This window comes from Euprymna scolopes, chromosome 10, assembly GCF_053919585.1.
Source record: "Euprymna scolopes isolate OS-2025 chromosome 10, ASM5391958v1, whole genome shotgun sequence".
NCBI classification, from domain to species: Eukaryota; Metazoa; Mollusca; class Cephalopoda; order Sepiida; family Sepiolidae; genus Euprymna; species Euprymna scolopes.
In genome coordinates this window covers 149,583,277-149,599,425 of record NC_136491.1, presented here as the reverse complement: position 1 = coordinate 149,599,425, position 16,149 = coordinate 149,583,277, and the positions used below count along the sequence as shown (strand labels likewise).

Below are 16,149 nucleotides of genomic sequence, written 5' to 3'. Positions count from 1 at the left end.
GAAACCTATTTTGGCAACCAGCACCTTACTCCTATTGTAAAGAGAATTCGATCAAGAAAAGGTGCGGAGAAAACAATTCTAACAATAAAATAATCCGATTCTTGAGAAAACTGAATGTATTTATAAATTAAAAAAAAAAAAAAGTAATCATAATTCCATGCGGCTTACTCCAAGTAATCGTTTTGGTACTCCCGATTCTGTATTTCTGTAGTTAATAATCTCGACACTCAAATTTTCTATGTTGTAATCTATACCTCCATGCAGAAATGCATTCTAGATCTTTCCCCATTTATATGCCATGTTTGTAGAAATTCATACGAGTAGACAATCCATTAACTAGTTTTTAACAGCAATAAGAAACTCGAGCCATAAGTACTGAACTTCACTTTATAAATCATGCTATTGCTGGACGATGTAATATTTGTTATTGTGTACTAATGTTGATTCAAAAATTACTTAATACGCTTTTTTTAACTAATCATTTTTTTAACAGGATCTTAAGAACATTTTGATAACAGACGCTCACATCGGTCGGTACACATGTGACGTGTTTTATAAACATCATGGAAATCGAGACGAAACGTGTCGAATTATCAAATTCGCATGTTAACATATGACAGTGAATAACGTAATTTAAAGAAGTGGTTTTAAAATTAAATAAAAACTGGTATAATTGATCGTTTAGCATTAAATCTCTCGACCTAATGCTTTTAAGATCGAAGCAAGATTAAATTATTTTGGCAGTATATGCGTATTAGAGTCGCTGATAGAACATTGTATCTTCGTTACGTTTGAGCAAAGATATGCAGAGTACCATGCCGTCCGGCGTTGTCCGGTTGTGAAATGCGTATAAATCTTATATTTTAATTCATGCAGATTTATTATCATAGAGCCACTTTTATATTGTTTATAATCCAATATAGGAATGATTTTAAAAAGTTATAAATATATGTCCTTGTATCACCCGCTAGAATCCAAGTCCTTAGTCGTTATTTATCATTACCGTCTAAACCAACTTTTCTGAAAGACTGCAAATTAAGCGATTTTGAGCCGTTTCATTGTGCGCACGAGCAAAAATAACAGGAGGAATAATGTTTTGTTTAACTCACCAAAATCAACTATTTTTTTTTGTCAATTTTAATCCTTTGGCAGCAATTGTTGCCGGCTGAAAACCAAAGCGAAAGTTTGCTACATGTCCAAATACTCTATATGTCAAATTTCAGGAGTTTGATAAAGACCTTTTGCACATACAAAATGTGTGTGTCTGTCTGTCACACACACCCACACACACACACGTGCTAGAACGTTTTCGTCTTAAATTCTAAGCAATTATGTTGAATTTAGAAACTATGCATAAATAGAATTAAACGTAATCATGACATGAAACCAATAATCTAATATGAAACAAATAATTACATTTCATTTTTCTGAAGAAATATGCGAATTAGTTAACCTTCATGTAGTCACTCGCATATCCATGACCGAATACATAAAGTTTGGTTTAATAATTGAATTAATAGAAAAAGTAGGTTTTTAATATCAATGTCAAAGAGAGAGGGAGAAACTCAACTTATGTTTGTGTGCATGTTAGGTCTATTTTATATCAAAAGAACGGTTAAAAAAAAAAAAAAAAAAAAAAAAACTGCATAAAATCTGAAAAAATATTCCCGTGTAACACCTCGTAGGAAAGACTAATTGCAGTGCACCCTAAGGGTACTATTAAGACATAACTCTGAAAATTTCAAATATACTCAGTTTTTATTTGTTTATAAAATTTAAATTAGATGCATAAAATTTTCTGTGGGAAATAAATTGAAGTGGTATCAAATGTTAAAATGCCTTCTTAAGACTTAAGATATAGTGGGGGGGCGACTTTTCTTTAAAAAAAATGTATGTTACACATTCATCCTAAAATAAGCACATTGTATCCTATGGTCTCGGCGGCAAAGTAGGAGGTTGAAGAACGAAATTCATATTTCAATTTCTGCTTGTTATTATAGTCAGGAGAAAAGGAAACTGAGCAATTCCAAAAAACATCTTGGAGTAAAAGGGTCTGACACTTGGGGAGCTTCTATAGGAAAGGAGATTTTGCTGCTTGTCAGGAGCATTTACATCGCAAGGGAAACCAGTCCTATGAGTTCGTCACAGCAAATTCAATAAAAGTACTTTTAAAACAAGTACATGGATTCAACATTGCGGCGATGGGACAGAGGTTGAGGCTTGGTTGACAGCGTCCAAATAAGATTTTTTAAAATATTTTGGTACTTATTAGATTGGACTTATTAGATTGGAGACATTTTTCGACGCTACAAAATAAAGAGTGATTGATGCACCGGCTCATATATGGCAAGAATATTCAATGCACGAGCGAATAGTTACCATGTAGATATATATAGAATGCTGTCATAGAATGAGTATTTTCCAAGCGTAGCAAAGAGAATCCCCTTTCTTGGCAGCAGATGTGGCAATGTCGTCTATGTATACGTTTCAATTTATGCCGCCTGCGAATGTAATGCGGATGTTTGAATTATGAACTCTCCACTAAACACTATGGCAATTGGTGAAGGAAAAAGTTTTGTAATTGTTGAAAGAAAGCAGCTTTATCTCATTAACATTAAATGTTAATGCCTCTTTACGTCCTCATTCCACTGCAGACTAGAGTGGATTTTCTAACGTTCTAGACATTGCCTTGGATATGTTTACACTCTGGTACTGAGTGTGATGTGATCAGAAAATATACCAACCTCGAACAGTAATATCAGGGTGGTCGTTCAGTAATATGAAAAATAAACGTTAAAAAGATCGCCCCCCTTTGCCATGCCCGCATTAATATAATGTTCGGAGAACACCTAGGTTTTCATCTTGTCCAAGAAGGACCTGATTATATTAAGTATTCGAACGTGCATAGCAAATATTTCAACACTAGTTGGTTTGCGTTCCTATACCAGACTTGAGACTAATTTAAATAAGTTTTCTTATTAATTACTGCATACGATAAAATACGTTTAAATATATTTTAATTCATACAGATTCCATATTTATTATTACATAGCACATTTCTCTATTGATTATAATTTGGTACCCAATATATATATATATATATATATATATATATATATATATATATAAGAATTTCAATTTTTTTTAAATGATTACAGTGCTATCAGCTAGAATCAAGACCAAAAACACTCAGCGCCCCAGCCTTGGTCGTTATTTAATGCTTCAGATTTCGTCGTTATCGCATGAGGAATCACCAGACGGACGAATAAGGCTAAAAATGCAAACTAGAAATAGATATGTACGCATGTTCAGAAGTTAGTCTTCTCCTGACAAGGTCAACTTTGATAAAATATTTTTGACCCCCTTAGAAACTTTTACGATCTAGCTAGAAAAAAAAAATAAAAATCGAAAAGGTTCAAATGTTCCAAATACATTATACCTCACCGTGGAAATATAGAATAGTAAGTATTTAACATTGTCAGGTGTTTTTTTTTTCAAATACACAGCTTGCAAAATAAAATAGTGTACAGTCAGTAAGAAAGGAAACAGAACATTTTTCTACAATATTCGCATTAATATACAAAGTTGAGATTTTTGTTCTCGTCCTGACATTGATAGTATTAGGCTGGTGAAAAAATAATGTCGCTTTTTGACATGAAGTTGAAAGTGAAAAAAAAAACGACATTTTACACCAACCTAGTAAAAGCCTACGGTTTCTATTTAAAAATTATTAAAACGAACTTAATATATCTAGTCATGAATATGCGATCGTTTTCAGGAAGGTTAACTAATTTGCATATTCCTTTGCAAAACAAGTGTCCATTAGTTATTTAATTTGTTTTTTTAGTAGACGATTGGTTTCATGTAACTATTACGCTTAATGCTGTTTAGTCATAGTTTCTATATCATGAATAATTACGTAGAATTTTGGACGAAAACATAGGCATGTTTATATATATATATATATATATATATATATATATATATATATATATATATATGAGATTGTATGTGTACGAAACTTCTCTACAAAACTCCTCTCTGGATATTTGGTCTAGACTTGAAGCTTGATACATAAGCGATTTAGAGCTGTAGAACAATTTCGATTTGCTTCTTAGCTTGTAAAAATAGCATCAAAGGAGTCCAAATTGAAAGCAGTCAATTGACTTTGGCAGGAGTAAATTGATTAAAGCTGTTACTTATACGCATACGCAAAATTATACATTCATAGATTAAAGCCGTTTTATGTTTAAACTTTCGTATTCATTTTTTAGCAGCTCAGGCTGGAGCGATACATTTGATCTCTATTCTAGCTGAAGCCACCCAAGTCATTCTGTTCATAACTTTTTGAATCATTACTATACATTTGATAATTATCGATAGAAAATTGGCTTTATAATGAATACGAAATCTGCTAGTAAAATATATAACGACCATTTAATACTCTGCTAGTTTTTCCTCAAAATATATATCAATATAGCTTCCCAAAGTAATTTGCGGCTTTCGAATGTGAACATGCGTAAACTTGCTACGTCTAACACCATTAATAATTCGTAAACGACGAAACTCTTCTCTACCCTTTATGATTCTAATAACGAGATTCAGTAAAGGAAATAAATACAGTCTATGTATAATTTAAGTATTTTTAACTTTTACATGGAAATTATTTTACAGAAGTTAAGTGCTTTGCACTACGTAAGAATCATTATTTTCATTACCAAATTAATCAATATGATTTGTGTATATATTTCCAGTATTTGCTCCAAAAGTGTTCAATACGTGTGTAGAGTTTGCAAGTATGAAAACCGATGCGTGGTGGAAATACCACAAAGACCTAACGGAAACATAAACTTATTTAACATTTGGAATTTGTTTTTACTTTGCTTCCGCTTCTAAATTTATTTCTTTGCAAGGATTTATCCTTGTCTCCGCATTTTTAACAAGAAATCTGAAATCTTATCCCGCGGACTGTCTCTTCCATTACACTGATCCTTACTTTCTTGCAAGGCTTCAAAGGTTAAATCTTAAATCACATTGCTCCTCTTATCATTTCGTTCAATGTTTTGCAGGTCTTCTGTGAACTGTGTTCTTAAGTGTCCTTAATTTATCATATGTTAGAAGACACATCGAATGCAAAGGGGGGGGGGATGAACATTCAAATATTTGCTTAAAAAACAAACTAACTTTATAAATGGAAAATATAAAAATGAAGTCTTTAAGAAATAAGAATAACTCAACTATCAGTGAATGTGGATAAAGGATACTTCAATATATATATATATATATATATATATATATATATATAAGATCCGTGTGCTATGGCGTTTTCATCCAAAATTTTTCTCACTTATGTACAATGTCGAAACTACGTATAAAAAGAATTAAACATAATAGTTATATGAAACCAATTATGTAATAAGAAATAAAAATTAATTAACGCTCGTTTTTTTTTTAAAAGAATATGCAAATTCGTTTACCTTTATGAAGTCGCTCACATATCCATGCGAGTATATAAAGTTCGTTTAATACTTTTTAAATTTAAAAACTAGATTTTTTATATCAATGCCAGAGTGAGAAATAAAAACTCATACATATAATAATATGCGCAGAACTATAAAAATAGAATCTCCATATTAATAGAATTTTTATTATTTCTCATGCTCGTTTCTCAACTCAATTCAACTAATATTTTCTACTTTCAAAAGTTTTTATGTTACATGGAAAGGGCTGTCCCCTTTCCATGTAAATAAGAATATTAAATAAGTGAAAATGAGATTAGGATAAGCCTAGAATCGAACCCTGTAGGTAAAGTTAAGAAACGGAATGTGAAAAATTAAGCCTATTGTTAATTCTTCTAGAAATCTGAATATTAAATATGTCAGTAAAAGAATGAACAATGAAAATTAATATATAGAAAATAGGTTAGGTTAAAAAATAGGTTAGGAGATGATTCTTTTGTTTGTAGAAGTGTGTTTTGGACAAACATATGCATAGACACGTGAAATTTGTCACGTTTGAAAAACACTTCTGACGTCATAGACAAAGGATATTTCTCGATATTATGGGTTCGAATTTTTAGTCAGTCAGTCAGAGTTGATCAGCCAACAGTTGACATAGTCCGAGGAGAGTACCCTTACAGGAGAAGGGGTAGAAGATTAACTATATAGATACAAGTGAATTCCTGACATCGATCCGATGAATAGTCATGTTTTTTTACGTGTTGTCTCGTGTCGTCATTCAGTTACAACAGAAAAGATAATGTGTTTATCATCAATTATAACGAACTCTTGCGTAAACCCTTCCAAGTATTATATGTCCTCACCATCATCGTAAGTGAAGTATCACCCTCTCCTCTAAGATGTGTTATAAGAACTGATATATAAATGTCTTCTTTCCCTTATGATTATATATGTTCCCGCATCTCTCCTTAATATGAACCCCATTTACACAACAAATCCTACATTTTATTGTCGTAAGAAAAAAAACCCTTAAAAATAATCACAAAAATGAAATTAAATCCATAAAAGTAGATCACTTTCTTCGCTAGTTAACCATAGTACACTTAATTTTTGAAAGACTTTTCCTGAACCTTTTTAATTCTACAGGATTGTGAAGCATTTAAACTGCTGAATAAAATGCCATTTCTCGCTTTAAAATTCGTAGATCGACATTTCGGGGAGCAATTCACGTTCAGCAAAATTAAAGATGAATCAATATTAGCATGACAAAATTGGCAAAAGTTTAGAAATTTAATTCAGCAATTTAACGAACAAACGATAGCATAAAACTATTTCACTGTCAAAATACATAAAAAGTGGAATCGGTTTGAAAATCGAAAATTTCAAGATACCGAGTACGTACCTATACATTCTAACAAATTGTGATATTAAACTACATAGTAAGAAGGCCTCATGGAAACAAACGTTGATTAGGTGACACAATACCTTATGGCTTTTATACAAACAGTATATATTTATCTGCGCCGTTTACGTTATTAAATCTATGACCTATACATGTGCTCCTTACACAAGATGGTTTCATGCTTTGTCTTGAGCGATTTCCATAAAAGGAATGATACTGCATGCATATATATATATAATATATATATAATATATATATATATATATATATATATATATATATTATATATATACACACACATACAAATTATTTGCATAAAAGTTGCAATCAAAACGAACTGAACATTTTAAAAATTTGAATTCAACTCGAACCTTAATTTATTGACGGGACGATTATTCTAAAAAAAATTCATGGAAACGTTTTGGAGATATTGGACAAATTTCAGTCTAATTTCAGAGTCCAAATAAGATTTTTAAAATATTTTGGTATATAAGTACCAAAATATTTTTAAAAAAGATATTTGGACTCTGAAATTAGACTTTGTTACCGCGCTGAAATAACGAAAGAAATAAATAAAACCATTCTTAGCGCGGGGAGGGTGTTTTCTTACTATTCTCTACTTGCACTTAATTTAATAAAAAGATATCGTAAAACTTGAAAATATTTTACAAATAGCGCAGTAACAAAAGTGTATAAAGACCAATATATTTTTTTAAAAACTTGCTTTTACTAATGATAAAATATTTATATTTCGAAAAAAAAAAAATTGCTTTTACTAGTGATAAATATTTATAGCTTCAAAGCCTCCTCCCTGGCACTTTTTATGAATATTATTTATTCTTTTATTTCAACCGCATTTACGGTTAGTGGCAGGGTTAATGGAGGACATGTTTGTTTTCGAATGCCAAATTAATTTTAAAAGCACTTGAAATACTCCCCTACCCCTAAGCCCCCTCTCAATCACCAGGTTCGAAACAAGAGCGATTATTTAAGATTACCAATTAAACGTTTTAAACTCACAATTCAAGTTTGGTAATATATTTTTATCATAAAATTATACTTTTGTGGCTTTGAAACATTTTGAAGTTAAATGTATTGGTACTGCTATGTTTTGATCGGTTTGTTATGGATCGTTTTTTTTTCACGTAGTTTTGCAACTAAATGATGTACATGCAAGTCTTTTAGTTCGACGAATGAACACGAATTATAACTAGAGTTATTTAGTATTGCCAGATATACAAGAGAATAAGGCACATGTATATGTAAAATATATTATATCTGCTAGTAAAAAAAAAAAAAACACCTCGGCAATTTCAGTTTGTGTCATAAAATCTATTAAATGGCGAGAAAAATTGCGTACTCATTTTTTATAGGATGCAATTTCACTAGCATAATCGAATTAAAACTATGTAACACGATAACCTTCTCTAGACAAGTTTTCACCGTCGCATAAAAGAAATGATTTAATTCTTCCATTAACTACGTAACAGACATGGTATTCAATTAGAAGACCTAGAATGGTCTTATTCGCAAGCATCGCAAAGAAACAGGTGATTATATATATATATATATATATATATATATATATATATATATATATATATATATATATATATATATATATATATATATATATATAAGACGAAATTGGAATAACACTGAATATACAAATGATTTCACCGAGCGTGGAAACACCCGCCCATATCGCATAATATACTGCAAACGTTTCTTTTTATATATGTTGCGTTTGAGAAGATTTGTTTTGTGACATATCAACCATTTTCAAGTTATTTAATGACGGATTCAATTATTTAAGTAAAAAAATACACATAAAATTTCGAATATCGTTGATTATACAGAATGCTGATCGCGTTATGGTCGGCAATTTTTTTTGTATAATTCATTTTATGAAAATCTCAGATATTCAAATGTAGTTGTAAACTTTATATTACAATGCGTCTCAACTATCTTTTCTAAGGAGTAAGGAGATTATAGGGCCTAAGTTAAAGCGCAAAATAAGAACAAAGAACTCGTGAAAAAAAATAATGTATAACAAAAACACCAATTAAATTCACTGGCAACTTAACGCGTGGAACTTATATTTTTTTTTTATTTCATAACTAGCAAGCTGTCTGGCGTTGCTCGGTGGGAAAATAAGCAAATATATTTTAATTCTTATTATAAACAGAAATACCATAAGTATTAAACGTAATGTTAAATTTCTTTAAAAAAAAAACCCGGAAAGAAGCAGACATATGCATGCGAATATTGTTTTTTCTAAATATAAACAAAAATACTCGAGCTAAGATGGGAGCCAACACCTAAAATTAGAGCAGCTTGACACGATCAACTTGCCGACATTTTCTTTCTGCGCATGCAAAGATTCAATTAATTTCTTCCAGTCTTTCCTACCTATCTCTCGATAGCTACACGACTGGAGCATTACTGTTTTGGTTTTGATTCTAACTGATGGCACCTCATTCATTTTCTTTTCAAAGCACTACTATATATTTGGTACAATATAATATTCAATAGAAAACTTACTGTAATAATAAATACGAAATCTGCATGGATTAACATATTTAAGCGTATTTTATGACTCGGCAGGACCGGACGCCACAAGCTATTAATTGAATAAAAATGTTACTGATGCATCGTATGCAACAAAATTTAGTTTAAATGGTCTTGTAGAATATAAGTCGATTTCGCACGGTCTGAGGACATTTATTTCGTGCACAACTGTTTGTAGTATCTTATTCATATTGCCATTACAGCTTAATTGTAGAGTTTATTTAAAAAAAAGCATCCATTTTTCCATTCAAGTTAAAATTTACTTTTTGATTAAATAAGATTTAGAAACCGGCTTAGCTCTCCGTGTTGATTACTTCAAGATGTCAGTATATACAAAACAAAAAACCCAAAACATGTCTATCCTTAACCTTACCCGGTTAGAGTCAATGCTCCCTCTGGAAGCGAGAGGGTTAAGAATTAACCATGCAACAACTTTGAATCCCTGAAATACAGAATCATTTCCGACTGGTCGAAGAATAAATGATCATGTTTTTATAACTGCTCTCTTCCTGTGTTCATCATTACAACGAGAAAGGTAACGTATTTATATTATATGTACAACTGTCAAACGTAAATGTCAAATGCACTCTCGGTCTATCTATCAAGATATTAAAAAAATCACTTCTAGTTGAATTACAGGCTTGGTGCTCTTGTAGTAACATGTACACTGTCTATTATATATATATATATATACAGAACTGTCTCTCTCTTTATATATACTCTGTTTATGTCTCCAATATGCTATCTCCACAAACATGAACATCATAAGATGTTATGAACACTCACAATGAATATATGATATCGAACATCCATCAACACACAACATGAACACTCCTAAGACTGTCTATCACTCTAAGACTCTTACTAACATGAACAACAACAATTATATAAGTCGTTATCTAAATAAGAACAACGAAACATATACGAATATTTGGTACCTTTAAAATACCACCCATTACACAATATAATATAAATATTTGGTGAACGTGACTAGTCCACTCAAGCAGGGGTGGGTTTGAAAAAAAAACAAAAAAACTTGGCGTTACCACGGGTGCACAACGTAAGGGTCCATTACAACTAGATGATCACAGAACGCGAAAAAGAAAACGGGAAAAAATGCAAAACGAAATAAAACAATAATTAAGAAAAAAGAGAAGCACTCACACATACGCAGTATTAAAAAAGAAAAAAAATGAACACAGACACAATGGAACAAAAGTATACAAGAAAAAAGGTCGATATGCCGCAAAGAGACACATACGCTTAAATGAAAATCAATTTTGTGTTCATAGTTGAACTTTCGACTTTGAGTGTTTTAATGGTTTTGGTTTTGAAAAGGGACAATTTTAAATATTGACTATATAGATACTTAAAAGAAAACAAAAAAACTTTTCTCTGTATGTTCCAGTTATTTTTTTTAAAAAGACTTGTAACGAAAAATTTTTTTTCAATGAAAAAGTTATAATTGTAAGTTTCGTGAAATCATAGTTAAATTTATTAATGATGTATTTTGTTTTGCAATGTATTAATGATGTATTTTGTTAAGTAAAATATGAAACAATAATTTAGACGAATGGTTGGCTTAGAAATTAGCTAGAGTTTTAGAGAGGGGACAAGATAAATTACGTAAACGGGTATCTTGAAAGTTTTCAAATGTGATAAGCCGAAAGAAAGAAATATTTTTTGACAATTGGTTTTTGTTTTTTATGATGCCCATAACATCTTTCCCAACAAGAGTAACGTGGTAGGGAGATAGGCACTAGAAGTGCCCCTAATTAGAAAAATACAGATGGGAACCTGCTATATATGTGTGCTTTTAGAGCATGCCGCATGTAATGGTTTTGAGCAGAGGATAAGTCTCGACACAATAAGTTAATATTGCAGGTGTTGGAAGGATACGGGAATCTTTAAAATACCATTCATTATATAATACTAACAGGTTCTGCACTATCGCCCAAGTTACAACCTCTGTCCCATCAATGTGCCTGTTTTACAAGTAATTTAATAGAATGTGCTCTGGTAGACTGAACACTTCTATCTTATCACCACTGTTGAGGGCCATAGATGCCGAAAAGTCTTCTCTAATAGTTTCTTCCATTGGACTGCTAGACTTTAGAATTCCGTACCATTTCCCCTCATTATACTAGCATGCAAAATTTTAAAGGGACATTTCGCTACTCAACATCTTACTAGACATTATCCTATATAGTGGACCATTAATCTAAATAGCAATATGGAGTGAACAAGAATAAAAATGTTACTCTTAAGATTCTTTAAAAGACAAAATCCTATAAATTTGATAAAATACTATCAAATATATTGCAAAAAGATTTGGATACAAATCCATAAAGATCATGTAAATATATATTTATGAAATAACTGGTTTTATAAAGTATATTTTTCACATCTATTTAATCCATCATAGTGAGTCCATACTTTTATTCGTTATGCTTACGACTATTTACGTACCTCTTAAACGTTTATTATTTGCTATTTTCTAATTAAGACTTTTACCAAATATGTATTTTTTTATTATTTTTACTAAAATTGTTTTTTCTAAATTTAATTTTTCATTTAAACTGAACGTGAGGAATGAAGACTTCTTGGCCTTCGGGACAAGATCAAAGTCTAGTATCTGTTCTTCAGATGCTACACTTCAATTATTTGTTCTGTCAGTGGAGAAATCCGTCACAACTGAAAATTTTTTTATTCTCTTTCCTCACGTTAAAAAAAAAAAAAGGACCCTAGTGTGTCCCGTGGGCAGGAAAAGTAAATAGGAAGTGGACTTGAGGAATTCATGCTATAGCCATGCCTCTTTTCCCTGGGACAATTTTAGCACAATAGAAAACGACTTTCCTTTAAACGAAACGTATTATTAGTTCGATATTAAACACCATCCAGTGTTCCGTGTCACGATTTAGAAACGTGGGATCGTCACCTAGTTACTATTCTTTTAGGATCTACATCTATCAATGTTATAAATGGGAATAAAATAAAAAAATCATTACCTTTAAAATATTAAAGGCCTTAATTCAGAAAAGCTTTTCAAATTAATAGAGTCTGAGAAAGAGTTGATATGTCGTAAGACGAGCAGAACATGCGATATGAAATACTTAAGGGAAACTAAATTAGGAGTAAAACTAGTCTAAAAATCGTAAACAAAATATAAAACAAATAATTTATAGTAGAAGCAATAAAATAAGATTCTCTATTGAACTATATATTTTTAACGTTTAGAGATTAATTCATTTTAGTTCAAAAAAGTTATTCGACATGCGGTAAACAACAATGGCCGCAGATGTCGCTTTACTTTGAGGATTACATGTGGTTTTGCTAGGGAATTTGTTTGCCCGTCCCTCCAATAAAAACCGTTGTAAAGTAAGTTTTTGTTATAGTTTTATCAGTTTTCACGTCTAAAGATAATAACCTACTAAAAGTAGAACTGATTTCTCTAGGAGTGAACGGTGCGGGACTAATTTTATCAGGCTTTTAGTTTACTTTATGAAATTAGAAATAAAATTAATTTTTTCGGATATAATAACGCATAAAATGGATTATAAGACATCTAGGGAGGTGCTGCTCAGTGCTCCCTTTCATTCCTTGCCAGCGCAACGACTTTAAAAACTAGTGGGTGGATGCCCTTTCTTTTTACCTACTAATTCTAACAGGAAACGTTGCTAATCGTTGCCGAAATACAATTATTACATTTAAGCCATTCATAGCATCAAGAGGAAGAGGTATTTTGTATTTTAAGTATTATTTTACCTGACAATTTACTAAAAAAAAAAAAAAAAAATTAAATTTGACTTGAAAATCCCATATAAAAATAGTTCAATCTTAAAACTAAACAAGCTCCAATCTTGATCTACGAGATCAACATTACTAAAGAAAACGGAATTAAAAAAAAAACAAAAAAACAAACAAACAAACTTCTACAGAATTTGAACTATTATTTTGGAAAAAGTCGTTTTTGTTCGGTTCAAATTCTATAGAAGAACAAGCAATCGACCATGAAAAATTCATGGTAAACTTTTGTACTTTTTGACGAAGCATAAAAATTTGATTTAATTCAACTTGAAATATTTGGATATTTCAGTTTTAAAGATAACTGATAACTTATCACTCGATTGATTCTGGTGGGTTGGTTTCCTTTCTTTTCAATCTAATACAACAAGGAAAAAAAAATGTAAACACCCGTCTTAAACGCGCTGCCATGGATCCGATAGAACTCGAACATCTTATGTCCGTGTCATTATAACTAGGGCTGTGACAACGTGTTCCGTTCATTGTTTTGACGGAGTATAATTATACGTTAACATCTTGTATCTTTTTATATAGATGATGTGGCTCTCGGTTGATGACCTGTGTCGAATATATACTTTATAGTCAAAAGAATGAAAAGAATATTCTGTTGTCACAGCCCTACTTATAACGCATAGAAAATAATTTCAGCTGTTGACAAATACAGTTATTTAAGCTAAACAAAAGATTGTATAATATGCATCGATTGATTAACTTAAAATTAGATCTTGACAATTAAAAGTAAAAAAATTTAATTTGGTTTTAGTCGATGTAATTAAAATCTTCAAATACATTTTAATTTACAGTTAGGTAATTGGTACTTGTATAGTTTAATCAATTCATTAAACAATGAAAATATCGAAAAAAAAAGGGGCATATTGTACGTATCCGTTTTGGACTGAAGATCTCCGAAAAAATTTCATTTGATCGATTTTTTTTTTTTTTTTTTTTTTTTTTTTTTACAGCGGAAAACACGTTTTTATGAGAGCACGTTGAAGTCAGCCATTATGGAAATTTTTAACACGCCACGGGGCGATAACTCCATGGAAACCACCGACACTCCCTCTCCATTTTTATTACGAACTTTTTCTTCCTAAAAATCGAACCTTTTGCTCGGTATAATAATTTTTTTCGCTGTAAAAGAAAAACTTGATGAAATTAATTGAATGAGAAATTCGTTCCATAACGGATACGTACAATATAATCTTTTTTCGATATTTTTATTTTTTTAATGTCTTGATTACAAGTACCAGGTAATTAACTAAAATTTAACCAAAACAAATTTGAGGATTTAGCAAAAAAGCCAACAAATGACTATGCTATAAAACAATAAATAAATATACCAGAAATAAACGTTACCGAAGCCAATAAAAGTTACTAATATATTTACCCCCCGCCTTTTAAGTGAGGGGGGTTTAGTAGTTTTAATGCTCTTCGTACGATCTAAAAAAAAAAAAAAAAAAAAAAAAAAATTCAGTTTTTACGAGCGGATGTGAATCACTATGGTAAAAGGGTTCTTGTTAAAGTGAGCCTAGTTTTGAAATTCGCGTTTTTTTCTGTGTACACCTCAAAACTCGTGCGTTTTTTTTTTACTTGTGCAGTTTATTATAAAAAGGTACCAATGGACTTACTGATCCGTGCTGATATACGTTACTTAGAAAGCCATTCTTAACATGGGGACGGGAGGGTGTTGTGTACCTAATCTGTATTTTCACTTAATAATTTAATAAAAACAGATAGTTAAATTTTAAAATACTATTTTAAAAAAATAGCGCGGATTAATAAGTGCACTAGCACCTAAAAAATTGTGTTTATTCCGTTTTTTTTTTTGGCGGGGGGGGGGGGATATTCAATTTTGGCACTTATGCAGTAACATTTTCAAGCAAATTCTACGTTTACATTGAAAGAGTTCCGTCATTTTTTTGTCCGTGGGGGGGGACTAAAAAAGAGATGCTACTGAACTGGCTTGAATTTAACAGTTTCCTTCTAGATTCGTCTTTTTATTCTTTGCAGTTATTTACCATCTTTTTCGATCGAAGAAAATGGCGCATTGAACAAAAGACACCCATAAAATCTCATCAATTAAACTAGAAAAAGAACACTTACCAGAAAAGTCTTGAGCACAGAACGAATACATCAATTAATGAATCATGAGACCAACGAATACGCACGATGTGTTCTCGTATTAGTCATTAATGTTTTATATAAATCGTCACTTGTGCTGCCGTTTCTTAATGCGCATGCGTTTCTGCTCTTAAAAGCAATTTAATTAAATTAATTCTTGGGGGTATTTCGTCTTTTCACGGCAATGTTATAAACAAAATTCCAACTTAAGCTCGACTTTGCGCCATTCTTATATTTATGGCTAGAACAAAGTTACAAGAGTTCTGTATTTCTACTTTCGATGGTTTCTATTTTAAAACTATAAGTCATGAAGGTAAAAATATTTTAAGACTGATCAACTGTTTATGCAAAATGATTAAGCGTTATTTGTCCTTGTAAAAGCTTCTCTCTCTCTAAGAAATAATTATCTACTGAATTTTATGCACCTCACAATAAAATCGACCTGTTGCACTTGAGGCCCGGATTTCCGTGAATGTCTGCTCAGCTGACGTAAACTACCAGAATATACCGAGCACTAGAAAACAGAAAATAACATTTATCGGATACTAATTACAATTGAATAAATGGAAAAACAATAAAATACAATATAACAATGACCTACCATAAATTAAATGAATAAATATTGTTTGTTTCTTGTGTAAATTATTATGCCAACTTGCCAGGATCTTTAAAAGGTGTTTGCAAACCTACTTATTCCTAACATAAGAAAGATGTCCTGTGAACGAGTCGTGCATGCAAAGTCGTGAAATAGTTGACACACAGATAAAAATCCGATTACCCCCAGTTACTAAT

The 16,149-nt window shown here is 31.2% G+C and overlaps 1 protein-coding gene across 1 annotated transcript in view; it reads right to left on the bottom strand.

Moving 5' to 3' along the window:
* Positions 1 to 15,670, bottom strand: part of LOC145286428 (uncharacterized) — a 115,038-nt gene extending 99,368 nt beyond the window's left edge. Inside the window, exon 1 of the mRNA XM_080135346.1 lies at positions 15,340 to 15,670. Coding sequence (XP_079991472.1) covers positions 15,340 to 15,370 — 31 coding nt within the window. The 5' untranslated portion in view covers positions 15,371 to 15,670. The remainder of the gene's footprint in view (positions 1 to 15,339) is intronic.
* Between the last annotated feature and the right edge of the window lie 479 nt (positions 15,671 to 16,149).